The sequence below is a fragment of the Psittacula echo genome (genome assembly GCF_963264785.1).
Source record: "Psittacula echo genome assembly, chromosome: 31".
In the NCBI taxonomy this organism is placed as follows: Eukaryota; Metazoa; Chordata; class Aves; order Psittaciformes; family Psittacidae; genus Psittacula; species Psittacula echo.
The window spans coordinates 73,365-92,534 of NC_137766.1; the positions used below are offsets into that span (position 1 = coordinate 73,365).

The 19,170-nt window shown below is 58.2% G+C and overlaps 3 protein-coding genes across 3 annotated transcripts; 1 reads left to right on the forward strand and 2 right to left on the reverse strand.

The window, feature by feature from the left end:
• Positions 1 to 2,884: 2,884 nt before the first annotated feature.
• On the reverse strand, positions 2,885 to 7,481 carry LOC308231149 (uncharacterized protein; the record flags this gene model as incomplete). Its single annotated transcript, XM_080636288.1, has 9 exons — positions 7,455 to 7,481; positions 7,247 to 7,267; positions 5,293 to 5,441; positions 4,613 to 4,633; positions 4,089 to 4,109; positions 3,868 to 3,888; positions 3,499 to 3,519; positions 3,159 to 3,261; positions 2,885 to 3,009 (listed from the first exon to the last, which is right to left on the reverse strand). Exons 1-9 carry the CDS (start codon positions 7,465 to 7,467, stop codon positions 2,885 to 2,887), a joined length of 495 nt encoding a protein of 164 aa, XP_080492414.1. The 5' UTR covers positions 7,468 to 7,481.
• Positions 7,482 to 9,366: 1,885 nt separating this feature from the next.
• Positions 9,367 to 12,409, forward strand: RACK1 (receptor for activated C kinase 1). Its single transcript, XM_080636361.1, has 8 exons — positions 9,367 to 9,575; positions 9,939 to 10,110; positions 10,843 to 10,990; positions 11,190 to 11,285; positions 11,384 to 11,494; positions 11,581 to 11,721; positions 11,925 to 12,035; positions 12,290 to 12,409. Exons 1-8 carry the CDS (start codon positions 9,467 to 9,469, stop codon positions 12,353 to 12,355), a joined length of 954 nt encoding a protein of 317 aa, XP_080492487.1. The 5' UTR covers positions 9,367 to 9,466; the 3' UTR covers positions 12,356 to 12,409.
• A 153-nt stretch (positions 12,410 to 12,562) lies between these two features.
• On the reverse strand, positions 12,563 to 18,112 carry LOC308231177 (E3 ubiquitin-protein ligase TRIM41-like). Its single transcript, XM_080636333.1, has 6 exons — positions 17,104 to 18,112; positions 16,743 to 16,838; positions 16,287 to 16,517; positions 15,845 to 15,867; positions 15,423 to 15,550; positions 12,563 to 14,495 (listed from the first exon to the last, which is right to left on the reverse strand). Exons 1-6 carry the CDS (start codon positions 17,935 to 17,937, stop codon positions 13,978 to 13,980), a joined length of 1,830 nt encoding a protein of 609 aa, XP_080492459.1. The 5' UTR covers positions 17,938 to 18,112; the 3' UTR covers positions 12,563 to 13,977.
• Between the last annotated feature and the right edge of the window lie 1,058 nt (positions 18,113 to 19,170).

The following is a 19,170-nucleotide window of genomic DNA, read 5'->3' on the forward strand; positions in this document are numbered from 1 at the left end:
CCCGACAGCGGCCGGATTGGGATCCCCCAGGAAAACCTTCATTTATGTCCCCTTTTCCCTTCCCTTTTCCTCTTTTCCCCCAAAGTGAAGCCATTTGGAAGCTTTGGGCCCCACAGCTGGGGTTTCTCCGCTCTTGTAGTTGGGTTTCCCAGGGAATTCCCACAGGGAAAAACCCCTTTCCCACTGTGGATACTGGATTTAGACCAAGTTAGCCATGAGCCCCCCCGGAACCCCGGAGCAGGGAAAGGCACTTACGGATCTCGGCTTCATTTTCCCCTGCAAGAAAAGCAACAACGGGAATGAATCCGAAGGAATTCCCAGCGTGTCCCAGGGCACCTCCTGGGATCTTGGAACGCTTCATTCCCATCCCTATTCCTCTTCCAAACCCCTTGAGCCTCACACGACGAACACTTGGCGGTGAGAACCAGCCCCAGGTAAGACCCGGGAAGAATCCAAGCGGGATTTATAGGAAACATAAGCGGCCGTATCCATGAAATCCCCCCCCCCCCCCCCAGCGCTGGTGCTCGCCCCGGTATTCCTGCTCCGCCAGCCGGGATGCGATGGCTGCGCCCTCCCTCCAGGCGCGCGTTGCTCCGGAGCTCAGCCCTAGGAAGAGCAGCGGGATGGAGCCGGGAGCAGGGAATACTTACGGATGGTGGCGTCCCGTTCCTCTACAAAGGGCAAAGAAAGAGACAGGAATGAGCCCAAAGGAGCTCTGCCAAAGGCTTGTCCTGGAGCTGGGATCGAAACGGGATTGGGGGGGGGGGGATAGCGATCCTATTGTGTCATAGAAGCATAGAACTGCGTATGGAATCTATCCCACCATATAAGCAAATATCCCGATCCTATGATCCCGTATCCTAGCCTATAATCGCATATCCCGTTACGTATCCTGCCGTCTCCCACGGGATCCACTCACAGGCCCACCTACATCACACCTTTATCCCGGCTTTTGCACGCATCCTCCTGAACCCCATTAGAACGGGAATTCCCCCGTAGGGAGCCCAGCCGGGCAGGAAAACCTGGGAAAACCAAGGCAATGGCCGTGTCGAGCGAAGGGAATTCCTTACCCAGCTCAGCCGCCTGCTTCCCTGCAAACAGAGAGGAAAACCCACAGGCAAAGAAGGGATCTGGAGCTGTTCCTTTTCCTCCGGGACGGAATTCCAAGGGCGGATTGAAAAGAGGCACTTACGGAGCTTCCTGCTGCTTTCTTCTACAAGGCAGTGGGAATGGGGGGGTCAGGGCACCGGGATCTGCATCATTCCCACCTAACCCAGGGTTGATGGGGAAGGGACTTACTGAGGTCTGCAGTGAGTTCCCCTGGGAAAAGAGAGGGAAAACACAATGGGATTTATGGGAAAGCCTCTGGAATTCCCTAAATCCAGGTTCTGGGAAAAGGGAGGTGAAACCCACCTATTTTTGTGTGCTGCTCGCCTGGAATGGAGGGAAAACAACCAGGATTTACTTCCATGGCTCCTGCCCCTCACCCTTCCTTGCCTTATCCCATAATCTGGAATACCAAGTGCTTCCTGCTCTCTGTTATTCCCATTAAATACACGTTATTCCCATTTCTAGGTTTTGGGGGGGGGTTAAAACTTCCCCATCTCAGCGCCTATGATGCTGTTTCCCACCAGCCCCCAGAGGCAGAGCCGAGTCTGGGTCTTGGATTGAGGATTCCTTTGGGAAAACCACAGTTTGATGGGATTTAATATTCCCAGATCTTGGATATTTTGGACCATTTCAGTGAAAAATCAATGGAATCCTTAAAATGAATGGAAGTTCAATGAAAATCAAGCATTGGACTTACCCAGCTCCACCGTGAAGATCCCTTCAAGCAGAAACACCGTTAGATCCCATCCGAGCTCCCAAACGCCACGATCCCAGCTCAGCCCTTCCCATGGGAATTTCCCCCCTTCTATTTCCCTTTCCCCTCCCCTTGACCTTCGGATTCCCACTTCCCAAATGAAGGAATGCCGGGACCCCTGCAACGACGGGCAGCATCCGCCCTGGAGCAGGGAATGTCACTTACTGATCGTGGCGTCACATTTGGCTAAGGCAAAGAGAAGGAATGAGAGATTCCCATCAGTTTTCCAGGTCCATTTTCCCCTTTTCCCCCCTTTTTCAGGCAGGAAAGTTACTCACTGAGCTCCACAGTGAGTTTCCCTGGAAAAGGGGAGAGAGGAGGGTATTGGGATCAGTTTTCCCATCTCCTCCCTGGGCACAACGGGAGCAGATCCCTGGATGCAGCTTACGCAGGGTTGGGGGAAGAACAGAGTGTGGAATAATAGTGGGAAACAGGGAAGAGGAGGGAAAGGGAAAGAGGGAATAGGGAATATAGCGGGGAGGAAAAGCACCGTTCCATTGGGGGCGATGGAAGGTTTGGGATACAGAAACACCGGAAAACTGAGGGAAGTGGTGCCCAGCAGAGGAGATCCTTTGGGAAGAGGCTGAGGAAAAGGCACCTGGGACCCAGATTGAAGCCAAAAGTACTCACGAAGCCTCGAATCCCGGTCTCCTGCATGGAAAAGGAAGGGGAAAGGCTCAAATCCCGCATTTTGGGGGTGGTTTGCCCCTCTTCCCAAAGGACAAAGGCCAGGAGGTGGGAGCAGGGCTCCTCCCGTGTCATTCCATACGATCCATGCTGGGAATGGGAGGTCGAACCGCACTTACCCAGCAGAGCAGTGAGGCGCCCTTTGGGACCAGGGCCAAAGGAGAGGCATCAGATGGAGCAAAAGGACCCAAAGTGGACGTTTCCAAGCCCCAAAAGCCAGAGTTTGGGATGGAAAAGAGGGAAAAGCACTCACGGACTTCAGCGGCGAGTTTGGCTGAGGAGGGAAAGGATATTCCTGGTTATTTGGGGTGGGATTTAGGGAAAAGCCAAAGCTTAGGCTGAGATTTGCGGGGAAATGTTCCCATTTGGCACTTTTCCCGCTCGGATTTGCCCCGAATTTGGGGGTTTCTCCTCAAAGCCACATGAATGATACTCACTGGTTTTCCGATCACGTTCCTCTGGGAAGCAAAGGAGGGGAAAAGAGGCAGGAAAGCGGTTAATAAGTGATTTCCTTCCCTATCCCTGGGAGCTGGATTGGGAATGTCGCGATTCCCACCCTTAGCATCACCTCGGGTTATACCCTGGGATTACGGGGTGTGGATGTTACTCCATCCATGAACCCGGGTTTCCAGCCGGAATTCCCCCTCTGCTCCGGTTTTCCCACCCATCCGAGGAGGAATTCCACTTACTGATCTTGGCGTCGCAGTCACCTAAAAGAGCCAAGCAACGACCCATCACTGCACACACACCCACAGCTCTTCCCATTCCCAGCCGCATTCCCTGGGGTTGGAATAGCCCCAAACGGAGCTTTGGAAAGGGAGAAATCCCCCTTTAAGCCCCTTTTATTCCCCCCCCAAATCCCACCAAACACTCCGTTTCCCCAGGTTTTCACATTCCCAGCACTTCGCATCCCCAAGGATAACTTTAAGGACATGAAACCTCCTTACCCAGCTCTGCTGTGAGTTTGCCTGCAATCAGAGGAAATAAGGGAATATTAGCCTTAAAAATCCACCTTGGTTTCCCTATGGATGTGCCAATGGCTTTCCCAAGGGAAAAGTTGTATTGTAACTGCCCCAAGCCGATAGGAATGAGCCCAAAGAGGCTTTGGGATATGGGAGAAGAACCCTCCCCGTATCGATGGAAACAGGGATGAACTATGGGAAGCTGAGGCTGATCCGAGCAGCCCAAACCCCGCTTCCGCAACGGGACAATCCCAAACCCTCCCATCTATCCCTCAAATCCTTTAGGAACCAGGTCCGGAGCACACGGGGTGATGCGGGCTTTGATTCCCACCGGGAATGAGAAGTGGAACTTACTGATTCTCCTGTCCCGTTCCTCTGAAAGGGAAAACGCCACAGGTCAGGGAATGCTCCCTCCCAACCCCCCCCCCCCCCCCCCCATCATCCTCCATCCCAAATCCGGGAATAACGTGGAATCACACCGTTCTGTGGAATGGGTTGAGGTTAGTTGTAGCCCAGAACCCCCCCTTCCCTAACCATCCCAATGGAGCGAAGGCGAGAGGAAGGGAAGCACTCACCCAGCTCGGAGGCCAGGCTCTCTGCTTGGGAACACATGGAAAAGCAAGGAATGGTCAACAGGAGGAGAGGAAAGCCGCGTTTTCACCAGGGATGCTCCTGCCCTCTCCGAGTGGCTTTGCCTTGGGAATTCCCTTGGTTCTCACTATTTGGCTTGGGATGAAGGGACCTCAAGGCTCATCCAGCTCCAACCCAATGCCATGGGGACATCTTCCACTGGAGCAGGTTGCTCCAAGCATCCAAACCTTCCCCATCCAACCCATCCCAGTGTCCCGCCACCTTCTTCCCAATATCCATCCAACTCTTCCTTCTTCCAGGTTCAAGCCATTCCCCTCGTCCTGCCCCTCCATCCCTTATCCAAAGCCCCTCTTCCAGGTCTCCTGTAGCCCTTTTAGGCACTGGAGCTGCTCTAAGGTCTCCTGGAGCCTCTGCTCCTTTTAAGGGAGAAACCAGGAATAAACCCCTGGCAAATCATCCGATCCCAACCCACAGGAACCCATCCGGTGGGAATTGCATCAGCACTCACCGATGTCTGCTGTGAGCTCACCTGGAGGCAGGGAGATAAAGCAGGATGAAGGTTAAGGGATGACGGGAATCTGACCCATTGGAATCCCTGGGTAGGGCGATGGGCAGAGCCCGCATGGGTTGGGATGCGGATGGATCCCGGGGCTCACAGGGGATCCATCTAACGAGGAATTCCCTATTGGAGGTGTCCGTATGGCAAGGATAAGGATGATACGTACCGATCTCTGTGTGTGCCCCCACAATGAACCACAAGAGAAGAGAAAGCTCCAGGTTATTTCCCACATCCCATAGCTGGATTCCTCCTCATACAAGACACAATCTCTGCTCCACCTGGATTTATCCCTTATTATCCCCTAGGATTAGCTGCCCTAGGGAGGATTTACCACTAGTTCTATGCTTTAAGACCTTGCTGCCTGTTTGGAAGCAGAATAACCCCCGAAAGCCACTTGCTCTCGGCAGCGTTTCCAGGAGGAACGTGGCTCCGAGAGCTCCGAATTCCCAAATCCGGGAAAACGGAGTCAATAAAGGGAAAGATAAAGGTAAAAGGGGCGCCGTAGGAAGTAGCAGCAGTAGGAAGAGCCCTTAAAGAGGATGAAACTCACCATTTTCCGTGTCACGTTCCTCTGGAAGAGAGAAACAAAGCCAGGTCGGCTCCCGCAATGCTTGGGAATGCTGCAGGACCATTCCCATGAGCCCAGCCCCACTCACCCAGCTCCGTGCCGCTCTCCTCTGGATGGGACAGAGAGGAACAGAACCGGTTGGTGATGGGCAGTGGGGGACGGAGCAGCACGAGGAGGGGAAGCACTCACCAGGGTCCTCCTTCAGCCGCCCTGCGAGCAAAGGGAACGTGAGGACACGGCTCCGGCACCCGGAGCGCATCCTCAGGGATAAAGGGGCAGGAAAAGGCACTCACGGATCTTCGCATCCCATCCGTCTGGAAGAGAGGCACAGAACTGAGCTCTGCTGGCAGCGGATGGGACAAAGCAGCCCCGCGCCGGCCACCAGCATCGCTTCGGGGGGGGACTATAGGATCTTAAGGTCCCTTCCAACCCATTCCGTGATGGATGGTCCCTTCCAACCCATTCCATGATGGATGGTCCCTTCCAACCCATTCCATGATGGATGGTCCCTTCCAACCCATTCCGTGATGGATGGTCCCTTCCAACCCATTCCATGATGGATGGTCCCTTCCAACCCATTCCATGATGGATGGTCCCTTCCAACCCATTCCATGATGGATGGTCCCTTCCAACCCATTCCGTGATGGATGGTCCCTTCCAACCCATTCCATGATGGATGGTCCCTTCCAACCCATTCCATGATGGATGGTCCCTTCCAACCCATTCCATGATGGATGGTCCCTTCCAACCCATTCCGTGATGAATGGTCCCTTCCAACCCATTCCATGATGGATGGTCCCTTCCAACCCATTCCATGATGGATGGTCCCTTCCAACCCATTCCGTGATGGATGGTCCCTTCCAACCCATTCCGTGATGGATGGTCCTTTCCAACCCATTCCGTGATGGATGGTCCCTTCCAACCCATTCCGTGATGGATGGTCCCTTCCAACCCATTCCGTGATGGATGGTCCTTTCCAACCCATTCCATGATGGATGGTCCCTTCCAACCCATTCCGTGATGGATGGTCCCTTCCAACCCATTCCATGATGGATGGTCCTTTCCAACCCATTCCATGATGGATGGTCCCTTCCAACCCATTCCGTGATGGATGGTCCCTTCCAACCCATTCCATGATGGATGGTCCCTTCCAACCCATTCCGTGATGGATGGTCCTTTCCAACCCATTCCATGATGGATGGTCCCTTCCGACCCATTCCATGATGGATGGTCCTTTCCAACCCATTCCATGATGGATGGTCCCTTCCAACCCATTCCATGATGGATGGTCCCTTCTGACCCATTCCATGATGGATGGTCCTTTCCAACCCATTCCATGATGGATGGTCCCTTCCGACCCATTCCATGATGGATGGTCCCTTCCAACCCATTCCGTGATGGATGGTCCTTTCCGACCCATTCCATGATGGATGGTCCCTTCCAACCCATTCCATGATGGATGGTCCTTTCCAACCCATTCCATGATGGATGGTCCCTTCCGACCCATTCCATGATGAATGGTCCTTTCCAACCCATTCCATGATGGATGGTCCCTTCCAACCCATTCCATGATGGATGGTCCCTTCTGACCCATTCCATGATGGATGGTCCTTTCCAACCCATTCCATGATGGATGGTCCCTTCCGACCCATTCCATGATGGATGGTCCTTTCCAACCCATTCCATGATGGATGGTCCTTTCCAACCCATTCCATGATGGATGGTCCTTTCCAACCCATTCCGTGATGGATGATCCCTTCCAACCCATTCCGTGATGGATGGTCCCTTCCAACCCATTCCATGATGGATGGTCCCTTCCAACCCATTCCGTGATGGATGGTCCTTTCCAACCCATTCCATGATGGATGGTCCCTTCCGACCCATTCCATCTTGAAGGGTCCTTTCCAACCTATTCTATCTTGGAGGGTCCTTTCCAACCCATTCCACATTGGAAGGTCCCTTCCAACCCAACCGTTCTAGGATTCCTGAGCCTGGGAAGAGGGAAAACCACTCACCGAGGTCAGCATTCCTTTTCCCTTGAAAAGAAGAAAGGGAGAGAAGGGAATGGGTTTGGGGCTGGCTCTGAGCCTCATCCCGCTGGGATAAGCACTAAGAGGAGCAGCTTAAGGAGCAAAGTGAGCCTGGAGCAGCCTCGGGAATGGCAGAGCGGGATTTGGGGAGCTAAAGGAGCCACACGTTGTTAAGGAATAGGTTTTTGCCCACCTGAGTCCGTCATCCGGTTCGCTTCCCACCTGGAACCACCTCCAACAGCTCTGCCAACCTGTGCGGATGAAGGGAACAGCATTGGAGCATCCCTTGGGAACACCAGTGGGTGCCGGGATGGTGGAGGGAGAGCTCCATGGAGCTGTGGGGCTGCTCCCTGTTTTCCCCAGCTCTCAGACTTCGGTAGGAAACTCCAAGGATGGGATTGCCATGGGAATGGTGCACATCCCACCGTTTGCTTCTCCTCATCCGTTCGCCAGGGAGGCCCGATTCCAGAATGGAATTGTTCTCCCTGAAGCACTCAGAGCAGGAGGAATCATCGTCATTCAATTGAGTGCTTCTCATCCTAAACCTTCCCGGAGCTGCAAGGTCCCGATCCGATTGGATTCTTCTATAGGATCCCTCTTTCCATAGGATCTTCTGCTTCCCAGTGCCCCCAGCGGCACTTCCAGCACTAAAGGTCCCTCTTGTCCCAGGCTCCTCCAGCGCCGTATCACGTTTCTCCCGCTCCCTCCCGGGAAGAGCCCCATGGAACAGGATATCCCAATCCCGCAGCTCCCTCCGGAGCTCATGGAAGGGCACAAGACTCACCAGGACCTGGTGGCCCTCAATGGCAGTGAGGGGCTGGCTCCGTGGTGGAGGCTGTGGCTCTTCCCGAGAAGCGGGATGGGGACACGCCGCGGGTCCGGGATCGTGTTCCGGGCAGGACAACTGAGCTGGGCTGGATCCCATCTAATTATAGCTGCTTTAAAGGCCGAGGGGGGGGGGGGATCCCGATATGGAGATCACGGGAATGGGCTCCTCTGCAGAGGGAACAAACCGGAGCTGCTTCTCCCATGGCAGCTGCCGTGGAGCCAGGACCTGGAGCTCAGCCTGCAGGGATCCAAAGGAGCTCCCGTTTGGCCGGGAATCTGCCCCATCCAAAGGGAAATGCGCCCTATCCAAAGGCGGGAGGCATCGGTTCCTGGTTTCCATCACCCTAAAATAGCACTTTGGGGTCATTCCTCATCATTTTGGGGTCATTCCTCATCATTTTGGGGTCATTTCTCATCATTTTGGGGTCATTTTTCATCACTTTGGGTCATTTTGCACCACTTTGGGGTCATTCCTCATCATTTTGGGGTCATTTCTCATCACTTTGGGTCATTTTTCACCACTTTGGGTCATTTCTTATCATTTTTTGGATCATTTCTCATCACTTTGGGTCATTTCTCACCACTTTGGGGTCATTTCTCACCATTTTGGGGTCATTTCTTATCATTTTTTGGATCATTTCTCATCACTTTGGGTCATTTTTCACCACTTTGGGGTCATTTCTCATCATTTTGGGGTCATTTCTCATCACTTTGGGGACATTTCCCGCCATTTTGGGGTCATTTCTTATCATTTTTTGGATCATTTCTCATCACTTTGGGTCATTTCTCACCACTTTGGGGTCATTTCTCACCATTTTGGGGTCATTTCTTATCATTTTTTGGATCATTTCTCATCACTTTGGGTCATTTTTCACCACTTTGGGGTCATTTCTCATCATTTTGGGGTCATTTCTCATCACTTTGGGGACATTTCCCACCACTTTGGGGTCATTTCTTATCATTTTTTGGATCATTTCACATCACTTTGGGTCATTTCTCACCACTTTGGGCTCACTTCTCATCACTTTTTGCCTTATTTTGGTGTTATTCTCCCTATCCATAGTAGGAGTTTGGAACTGGATGATCTTTAAGGTCTCCTCAAGGCCCTCTCTGTGCCACAACCCCCCCCGACCCTCTCCGTATCCCCCCATCTCCCTCCTTCCTCCTCCTCCTCTTTCCGTACGGCAACATGGCGGCGCGCATAGCGACGGCGCAGTCCGAGGGCGCCGCCATGTTGCCGTACGGCGCCGCGCGGCCTACTTCCGCTTCCGCCGGAAGCCTCCCCTTCCTCTCGCTCTCCGTTCCCGGCGGCGAGCGGACGCGCCAGGCCGCGCTCTCCGGTGGGATCCGCCGCCATCCGCCGGTGCAGCCGCCGCCATGACGGAGCAGATGACCCTGCGGGGCACGCTGAAGGGCCACAACGGCTGGGTGACGCAGATCGCCACCACGCCGCAGTTCCCCGACATGATCCTGTCCGCGTCCCGCGGTGAGGGCCGCGCCGCGCCGCCAGGGACCGAACACCGGGGGCGGGGGTGCACGGACGAGACCATCGGTGCCGGGGGGGGGATAAGGGGGGGGGACACCAATTGGAGCGGACGAAACCATCGTGGGGGGGGGGGGTTGGTGTCAAGAGGGAGCCATTGGCCTTGTTGCCCCCCCCAGAGGGGGTTGGAGCCGCCATGGGCTGTGCGTTAGGGGCAGGACGTGGTGATGGGGACAGAGCAGCAGCGACCTCCCCCCCTTTTCTCGGGCACCCCTTTGGGCTCAACCCCCCCCCCCCCCCCCCATTGCTTTGGGGCTGATCCCGCTTCCCCCCCCCCCGCCCCGTGCTTCGTTCCCGTTATCCCAGACAAAACCATCATCATGTGGAAGCTGACCCGGGACGAGACCAACTACGGGATCCCGCAGCGCGCCCTGCGCGGGCACTCGCACTTCGTGAGCGACGTGGTCATCTCCTCCGACGGGCAGTTTGCCCTCTCGGGCTCGTGGGACGGCACCTTGCGCCTCTGGGACCTCACCACGTGAGCCCGCGTTGCCTTCGGGGGCCGGGGGGGGGGGGGGGGGGGGCGAGGGTTGCATCCAGAGGAAGGGATCCTCGCCCTCCGCCGGGATCCGCTTGGATCCTGCGTGCGCAGCGTTGGGACGTGGAGCAGCTCCGGATGGGGCTGGCGGAGAGGAGGGGTTGGAGAGCTGCAAGGATGGGGAGAGGGAGAGGGCAAGGGGTGATGGAACCGGAATGGGAAGTTCGGGGGGGGAGGAGGAAGCTCTTCCCTGTGAGGGCGGTGGGGCACGGGAATGGGATGAATGGAGCAGCTGGGAAAGCTCCATGCCTGGCAGGTGGGGTGGACTCGTGGATGATCCGCTCTAGCGTGAGGTGTCCCTGCGCTTTCCAAGGCAACCCGCTCCATGGTCCCATGAACCCCAGCGGTGGTGGCTCTTCCCCCCTGCTCTCCTGATGATTACCCCGACTCCTGTCCGATCCCTCGGGATCTGAGGACACGTCCTGCAATTATGATGGGAGAGCAGCTGGGGGGGGGGGGCTCCAGCCCCTTGGGGCTCAATTGGGGGTGCAGGAGCAGAGGGTCGGGCTCCCCAGCATTCCCCATGGGCTGAGTTCATCCGGATGCTTCTCATCCTTCTTCGCTCCTTCCCTGCCATAAACCCCTCCAGGGGCGGGTTTTCCTCCCCGGTCCTTCCGTTTCGCCCCGGTTTTGGGGGGATTTATCCGGGATTTCCCCGCTCTTTGCCGGCAGTGGCACCACCACCCGTCGCTTCGTGGGTCACACGAAGGATGTCCTGAGCGTTGCCTTCTCCTCCGACAACCGGCAGATCGTGTCAGGCTCCAGAGATAAGACCATCAAGCTCTGGAATACTCTGGGCGTCTGCAAGTACACGGTGCAGGTGAGCTCCCCCATTCCAGAAGGAAAAGCTTTCCCATCACTTCTCAGTGGGAATCAGCCCGCCCTTGAGGGTTAGGAGGGATCGGAGGGATGCCGTGGAGCGCCGGCTCGGATCCTGCAGCCCCCCCTGAATGGCGGGGGGGGGGGGGAGCGATCCGGGTGTCCTCCCCCTGCTCCCAATCCCGTTGCTGTTTTCCCAGGATGAGAGCCACTCGGAATGGGTGTCCTGCGTTCGCTTCTCCCCCAACAGCAGCAACCCCATCATCGTCTCGTGCGGCTGGGACAAGCTGGTCAAGGTGAGTCGGGGTCTGCCAAGCCCAGGCTGGAATTCTGCCACGTTCCCAGGATTCGGGGGGGCAGGAGCAGCCTTTATCCCCTTTTCCCTTCCATCCAGGTCTGGAATTTGGCCAACTGCAAGTTGAAGACCAACCACATCGGGCACACGGGATACCTGAACACGGTGACCGTGTCCCCTGACGGCTCCCTCTGTGCCTCGGGGGGAAAGGTACAGCCAAAGCTCCGCATCCCGGCATCCCCCCCTCCGGGCCTGGCTCATCCCAGTGCTTCCCAGGCCTTCCCTGTATCCCGCAGGACGGGCAGGCCATGCTGTGGGACCTCAACGAGGGCAAACACCTCTACACGCTGGATGGAGGGGACATCATCAACGCCCTCTGCTTCAGCCCCAACCGCTACTGGCTCTGCGCAGCCACCGGGCCCAGCATCAAGATCTGGGTATGTCCCCGTCGCCATCCCGATGGAATTCCATTGGGAACCCCCCTCTTCCTCGGCCGAGCTGTGATGAAACCCTTGATGCCATCCGAGTGCCTCCGTGTGGAAACCCAGAGGCTGTTTCTGAGCGCTCCTCGTGCTGGATCGGGAGCTGGATCCGGAGCTCCCGGCCAGGATCCTTCATTCCTTCCCCTTTCTTCCTGCAGGATCTGGAAGGGAAAATCATCGTGGATGAGCTCAAGCAGGAGGTGATCAGCACCAGCAGCAAAGCGGAGCCGCCCCAGTGCACGTCCCTGGCCTGGTCTGCAGATGGGCAGGTAAAAGCCATCCCCTTGTCCCTGTCCCTGCATCCCAGCCCCGGGAATGGGGATTGGGGGGGGGGATCCTCCAAGCATGGGAACAGTTGTGCCAGCAGGAGCTTCCCTCATCCCTCCTTCCCCATCCCGCCCCCGGCACTCACCAGATTCCCCCTTTCCTGGGGGATTTGGGTCCTCGGCCCCTCCGTGCTCCTGCTCGAGGTCCTTCCTTCCTGTCTGATCCACCTCTTCCCGGTGTCCCCGTCTCTCCGCAGACTCTCTTTGCGGGATACACGGATAACCTGGTCCGCGTGTGGCAGGTGACCATCGGGACACGCTGAGGCGCCGCTTTGGGAATCCCAATAAACCAGCGCTCGGCACCGCTCGGTGTCCAATCCCGGCTCCTTGCTTGGATCAGAGCCCAGGTCCCGTATTCCCAGCTCCACATTCCCAACCTCAAAGGCGCCGGGGATTCAAGTCCCACAGCACTGGGAATAATGGGATGGAGGGAGGACGTTCCGGGTCCTTCCTGCTAACGGGGGGCTCGCGGTGCTTCCCAAACTCTGGAAAAACCTGGGAACACACACACCCAATTCCCAAGAAACACCAGGATTTAGCTCATTCCAGAGGCCTTGGTGGTCTCGTCCCATCCCCACCAGGGGTTTTCCTTCACAAAGGGAAGGATTTAGCTCTGGGCCCATACAGCCATTCCCTAGGGATCTGGGATTGGATTGCTCATTCCCAGCCAGAGCTGAAGGGACTCGGGTGCCACGTCCAGGGGGTGGGAGTGAGGCAGCACTTTTGGGCTTGACCAAATCCAATTGGAATGGAGGAGGGATCCAGTGATGGATCCATGGAAGACCCCAGCTCCAGGGCACACTGAAAGCTGCATTTGTTGGGAGCTGGATCCGTTGGGATCTCACCAAGGCCAAGGCACGGATTTACAACCTTAATCTTTATTATTTGACATCTCATAAAACTAAATCTCCATTTAATTCCCATTTTAGCCAAAAATAGTTGGAAGTAGCTCTGGAATGCCAACAGGAATAAAACCCCACCAACAAAAAGAGGGATAATACACATCCGGAGTCTCTGGATTGAGCTGGAATCTCGGGAGCAGCCGAGACATTGAGAGAGGAAAAGGGAGCAAAAATAAATACAGGAGCAGGAACGTGGGATAAGTGCTGGGGAACGGGATGGAGACCCCAAAAACAGGGAATACCGCAGGGAAAAGCGGGATCGACTCCAGGTCTGGACACCAGCCTGGGTCTGAGGGAGGTTGGAAGTGAATCCCAAAGGAATCCAACCGCCTCAGTGCAACCACCAATGGGAGTTGGGAAGATGATGGGAGGTTGGTTCAGAATGAAGCCAAGAGCTTCAGGACACAGAATCCCACCGGGATGTCATCCACTGGGAATGGGAGAGAAGAGCTCCTGGCAGCAGGAAAACTGCCTCTGAGGTGGATCCTTCCCCAATTCCAACCCAAACCTGGCTTTGGATCCCGGGAGGAGCCGCTGGGGGAAGGAAGTGGGTGCGAGACAAGTGCAATGCCAGATCCCAAAGCGGGATCCGAGGGGCAGGAAAAGCAGCGCCAGATCCCAAAGCGGGATCCGAGGGGCAGGAAAAGCAGCGCCAGATCCCAAAGCAGGATCCGAGGGGCAGGAAAAGCAGCGCCAGATCCCAAAGCGGGATCCGAGGGGCAGGAAAAGCAGCGCCAGATCCCAAAGCAGGATCCGAGGGGCAGGAAAAGCAGCGCCAGATCCCAAAGCAGGATCCGAGGGGCAGGAAAAGCAGCGCCAGATCCCAAAGCAGGATCCGAGGGGCAGGAAAAGCAGCGCCAGATCCCAAACCGGGATCCAGATGGAATCCAAGGGGCAAGAAAAGAAGCGCTGGATCCCAAAGCGGGATCCGAGGGGCAGGAAAAGCAGCAGCGCCAGATGCCAAGGGCAGGAAAAGCAGGGGCTCAGGCACAGATCTTGATGCGGGTGCCCTTGGCCAGGATGCGGAAGAAGGGGAAGATGCGCTCGCGGAAGGAGGCGTTGAAGGTGTGGATGTGGCTCATGTTCTCGGCGTTGTAGAAGCAGAGCTGGCCCCTCTCATAGTCCAGGTAGACCACGAAGCGCCGGGGCCGCTCTCCCGGCGTCAGGAATGTTTGCTCCGTGGCCGTCAGCGCTTGGAAGCGCTTCCCGTTGGTGCCCACGCACCAGATCTCCCTCTTCTGCTGGGCGCCCATGGGCTTCTCCTTGCGCCGCGGCAGCTCCCGGGCAGCTCCCACTGCCCAGCCTCGCCTGCCTCCCACTTCCACTTCCCAGTAGTGGCGCCCGGCGCTGAAGCCCTGCGCTCCCAGCACGCAGAATTCCCAGTCGAAGCGTTTGGGATGGTCGGGAAGCTCCGGGCGCCGCTCCCCCAGGCGCACGCTGCGGCGGTCCAGGGACAGGCTGAGCCGCGGGTGCGCCGTGGCCGGGTCCAGCGTCACCTCCGCTGTGGGACACCGGGAGACAGGGGTTCAAGGCAGCCCGAAGGCCATGGGGAATCCCAATCCCACATCCTGGGGAGGGGATGGGCTTCAGTCGCTTCAATCCTCCTGGTTTCTTCCCTTTAACCCCAGATTCCCCCCTTTTAACCCCAGATTTTCCCCTTTTAACCCCAAATTTCCCCCTTTAACCCCAAATTTCCCCCTTTAACCCCAGATTTCCCCCTTTTAACCCCAGATTTCCCCTTTTTTAACCCCAAATTTCCCCCTTTTAACCCCAGATTTCCCCCTTTAACCTCAAATTTCCCCCTTTAACCCCAGATTTCCCCCTTTTAACCCCAGATTTCCCCCTTTTAACCCCGGATTTCCCCCTTTTAACCCCAAATTTCCCCCTTTTAACCCAGGATTTCCCCCTTTTAACCCCGGATTTCCCCCTTTTAACCCCAAATTTCCCCCTTTAACCCCAGATTTCCCCCTTTTAACCCCAGATTTCCCCCTTTTAACCCCAGATTTCCCCCTTTAACCCCAGATTTCCCCCTTTTAACCCCGGATTTCCCCCTTTTAACCCCAAATTTCCCCCTTTAACCCCAGATTTCCTCCCTTTAACCCCAGATTTCCCCCTTTCAACCCCAAATTTCCCCCTTTTAACCCCAAATTCCCCCCTTTTAACCCCAGATTTCCCCCTTTTAACCCCAGATTTCCCCCTTTTAACCCCAGATTTCCCCCTTCTAACCCCAAATTTCCCCCTTTTAACCCCAAATCTCCCCCTTTTAAACCCCCAAATCTCAGCTCCAGGACTGGAGCCAGCAGATGGGAAGAGGTGAAGCGAGAGGGCAGGAACAGGAGGTGCTCTGTTCCCAGGTTAACCCCAGCCCCATGGAGAAGGAATCCCCCCATCCCTACGGCTCCAGGGAGTCTCCCAACGCGCTCATCACCTTGAGGGACCTTGTAGAAGACCTTCTCCATCTTCCTCAGCACCACGTCCTGCAGGAAGTAGTTCCGGTATTTCTTCCCCACGTCCACGGGCACCATCTCGGCCTCCTGGAATTTCATGTTCTCACATCTTGGGAAGGGGAAGGAAAAGCGGGATTGAGCACTGCAAACAGGGAAGGGAACACACACCAGGAGAGGGCAGACATCCGGGCGGCTGGTCCAGTAGAAGGGATAAAGGATCCCTATGGACTTTCCTCTCTCCTATTTGTCCCCCCCCCATCCCTAGATCCCATTTTCCTGCTCCCAGGAGCTCCCATCGCCACATTCATCCCACCATCCCTAGGTCACCCAGGTTCCAAAGTGCCCTGGAAGGCCATTCCCCGCACCCCGGAGAAGCCACTTGGAGCAGCGTGAAGTGACTGACCTGATGAACGTGCCTTTGATGTCCTGCGAAAGGAGGAATCCGGGCGGGAAATGAAGAGACAGAGAAAGACCATCAGGGAAGAGCGCATCCGGAGGGGGAGAATCCCATCCCTCAGGGAATCCCGGCACGCTTTGGGTTGCAAAGGAGCTCGCCATCATCCAGCTCCAGCCCCCTGCCGCGGGCAGGGCCACCTCGCACTGAACCCCGGCACCCAAGGCTCCGTCCCACCTGCCAGGGATGGAGCATTCCCAACCTCCTGGGCATTCCCCTCACAGCGAAGAGCTTCCTCCTCTCCACGCTGAATTCCCTCTCCCACGTCCATCCCCCTTGGAAGCCGCTCGGAGCCCTCCTCCAGCGCTCGTGTCCTCATCCCGTCTCCGACGGGAGCTGCTCCAGCCACGCCCCCCCCATGGCAGCCCCTTGGGTGCCGAGCGGAGCAGACCTGCAGGAGCTGCAGCCCGTCCTGCCGGCTCTTGTCCTCGGCCTCGGCCAGGAGCCGCCGCAGCGCCGCGCTCTGCTCCTGCAGCAGCCGCACGTTGCTGCTCTGCCGGCCCAGGAGGCTCTCGTAGCGCTCCTCCAGCTGGTGCAGCAGCAGCACCTGCTCCCCGACCAGGAACTGGTGCAGCAGCTCGAAGTCCGACTCCAGCTCCTTGATCTCCAGCTTCATCTTGTCCTGGAATGGGGCGGGAGGAGCGCGCCCTCACCCTCCCATAGGGGTGCAGCTCCCCAAGGCTGCAGCAAAGGGGCTGCATCGCCTCCAAGCGCTCAGATCCGTGGGGAAGAGGGGAAAAGCTTTCCACTAATCCCCCCCCCCCCCCCCCCATTCCACGTCCTCCGGACCCCAAGGGGAGGTTGTTCCTTGCCAGGCTGAGGAATGGGAGCCGGACCTGGCTCTTACCCTCAGCTCCGTGATCTTCTCCTCCTCGTTGGATTTCTGCTTCAGCACCAGCTCCAGCTTCTTCTTCAGCGGCTCCAGGTGGCTCTGGAGCTTGTTCTGAGGGGAAAACCCCCAACCTCAGCCTTTGGCCACCCCATCCCCATCCTTCCCCCTTCCCAACCCCCTTGAAGCTCTCCAGGGGCTGCGACTCCACCGGCCTCAGCCCCCCATGGGCATCCTCCTCCCATCCGCGAGGGAAGCGCAGCCCAGGAGCACCCCCCAACCCGTGCGGGGCCGCCCCGGACCGGCTCCATGCAGCTTCCCCCCCATCCCGCCCCGTTCCCAGCCACCCAGCCCAGCGCCGCCGGCTCCCAGCCCGCACCTTGTAATCCTGCACCACCTCCTCGAGCGGCACCACGCTGTGGTGCTTGTGGCTGCGCGCCTCCCTGCACACCACGCAGATGGCTTCCTCGTCCACCTCGCAGAACAGCTTCAGCGGCTCCTGGTGCCTCTCGCAGCGGCCGGGGGGCCCGCCGAGGCCCGCGGCGGGGCTGGCGGGCAGCAGGCGCTGCGGGTGCGGGTGCAGGTGCCGGATGATCTGCACCATGTTGGCCAGCTGCAGGTTGGGCCTGAAGCTGCGCTGGAAGAACGTCTTCCGGCACTGCGGGCACGTGAAGGGCTGCAGGCGCGGCGCCGGGGCGGCCCCAATGGGCGCCGGTGCCTGCTCTTCCTCCTCCTCCTCCTCCTCCTCGTCCTCCTCTTCCTCCTCCTCTTCCACGGCCTCCTCCATCACGTCCTCATCGTACTCTTCCTCCCCGAAGTACAGCTCCCCCCCGGCCCCGCCGCCCCACATCCCCTCCTCCTCCTCCTCGGGGTCCCCCCAGAGCTCGGGGTCCTCCTCCTCGCTCCACATCTCCTCTTCCTCCTCCTCCTCCTCGGCGCCATCCTCCTCCTCCTCCTCCTCCTCCTCCTGCTCCACATCGAGCTCTTCCTCCTCCTCCTCCTCCAGCTCCTCCTCCTCCTCCTCCTGCGGGGCCGGGGCCTCCGCGTCCCCCCCGGCCCACAGCTGCGAGATGCAGCGGCGGCAGAAGTTGTGCCCGCACCCGATGGACACCGGCTCCACGAAGTAGTCCAGGCAGATGGCGCAGATCGCCTCCTCCTGCAGCGTCTCCACCGGGTCCAGCCGCGACCCGGGGCCCGCCGCCGGGGCCGCCATAGCCAAACCGCGGCCTCCTCCTCCTCCTCCTCCTCCCGGACCGAGTCCTCCCGCTCACCGCTCCCCGCTCCCGGAAGCGCCGCTCTGGCCGCCGCCGGGGCCGCTCTGTCCCCGCTGCCGCCGCCGCGGCCGCTCGTCTCTATGGTACCACCGACAGGAGCCTCCGCGGCGCTTCCGCCTTCCGCCCTTTGTGGGCACGTGACAGGAAGTGTTGCTATGGCACGCGGCTCCCGCTTCCGCCTTGGGGCCCGGCCCTAGCGCTGAGGGGGGGGGGGGGCCGGCTGTGGGTCTGTCTACCCGCGCAACTCTGTGCCCTTGGAGGACCGCTCCGGCCGGGTGGGCGTGGCTCAGCGGCTGGAGCGCCAGGCTTGTAACGGGAAGGCCGCGGGTTCGAGTCCCGCTTTGGGAGACCTGAAACCTCCCCAATTCACCCCAAATCGCTTTTTGCTGCCCGCGCCCTCGCCGGGCTCCGCCACCGCCCGGAGTCGCCCTTGGCAGGGCTCCCGCAGCGCTCGCACGCTCGTAGCCCCGCGGCGGCAGCGCCGGCCGCAGCGCGTTTCTGTAGTGTAGTGGTTATCACGTTCGCCTCACACGCGAAAGGTCCCCGGTTCGAAACCGGGCAGAAACACTTCGCTCTTTTGGCCTCTCTTTCCGCCTTACTTTTCCTTCCTCACCCTCACGTTCGCGTTCCAACGCCTCGAACGCCCCGTCCCGAGGCGGGCAGCGGGGAACGGGCGCCCCGGGGCCGCCGCGATGCCCGGGGGCAGGCGGCGGGCGCTGCAGCAGCCCGGCTAGCTCAGTCGGTAGAGCATGAGACTCTTAATCTCAGGGTCGTGGGTTCGAGCCCCACGTTGGGCGCTCCGCTCCTTTTACCGCCGTTGCCCTCTTTTTCCCCCTCCGCTCGCACCCCGAGGGTCTCAACCAAAAACCTTTCGGGCTGGGTCCGATCCTGGCGCAGGGACCCTCTCTGAGCCGTTACCTTGGGGTGCCTGGAGCGCTTCTCGCATGGGGCTGGGAGGTTTTGGTGCGGAGGGATCCCAAGAGGAAAGCAAGGCTTTGATCCCTCACTTGCGATGAAAACAGCGCCTTGAGTGTGGGTTTACCCCTGCCCTCCCCTCTGCTCTCTGTCCGCTCATACCCGGCTCCAAACCCAATCCAATGGGAGGCGACGAGAAGCATCCCTCCCCTCCGCATCCTTCCCCTCTGTTAGGAGCTGATTTCCCCGCTGGCACC

What these genes read in the sequence shown, in the direction of transcription:
- RACK1 (XM_080636361.1), top strand. Translation starts at nt 9,467, where the DNA reads ATGACGGAGCAGATGACCCTGCGGGGCACGCTGAAGGGCCACAACGGC. An exon ending in TCTGCAAGTACACGGTGCAG is followed by an intron (nt 10,991 to 11,189) that starts GTGAGCTCCCCC and finishes CTGTTTTCCCAG; the next exon opens with GATGAGAGCCACTCGGAATG. An exon ending in GCTGGGACAAGCTGGTCAAG is followed by an intron (nt 11,286 to 11,383) that starts GTGAGTCGGGGT and finishes CCTTCCATCCAG; the next exon opens with GTCTGGAATTTGGCCAACTG.
- LOC308231177 (XM_080636333.1), bottom strand. Translation starts at nt 17,937, where the DNA reads ATGGCGGCCCCGGCGGCGGGCCCCGGGTCGCGGCTGGACCCGGTGGAG. An exon ending in ACGGGCTGCAGCTCCTGCAG is followed by an intron (nt 15,868 to 16,286) that starts GTCTGCTCCGCT and finishes CTCCTTTCGCAG; the next exon opens with GACATCAAAGGCACGTTCAT. An exon ending in ATCAAAGGCACGTTCATCAG is followed by an intron (nt 15,551 to 15,844) that starts GTCAGTCACTTC and finishes CCCCTTCCCAAG; the next exon opens with ATGTGAGAACATGAAATTCC.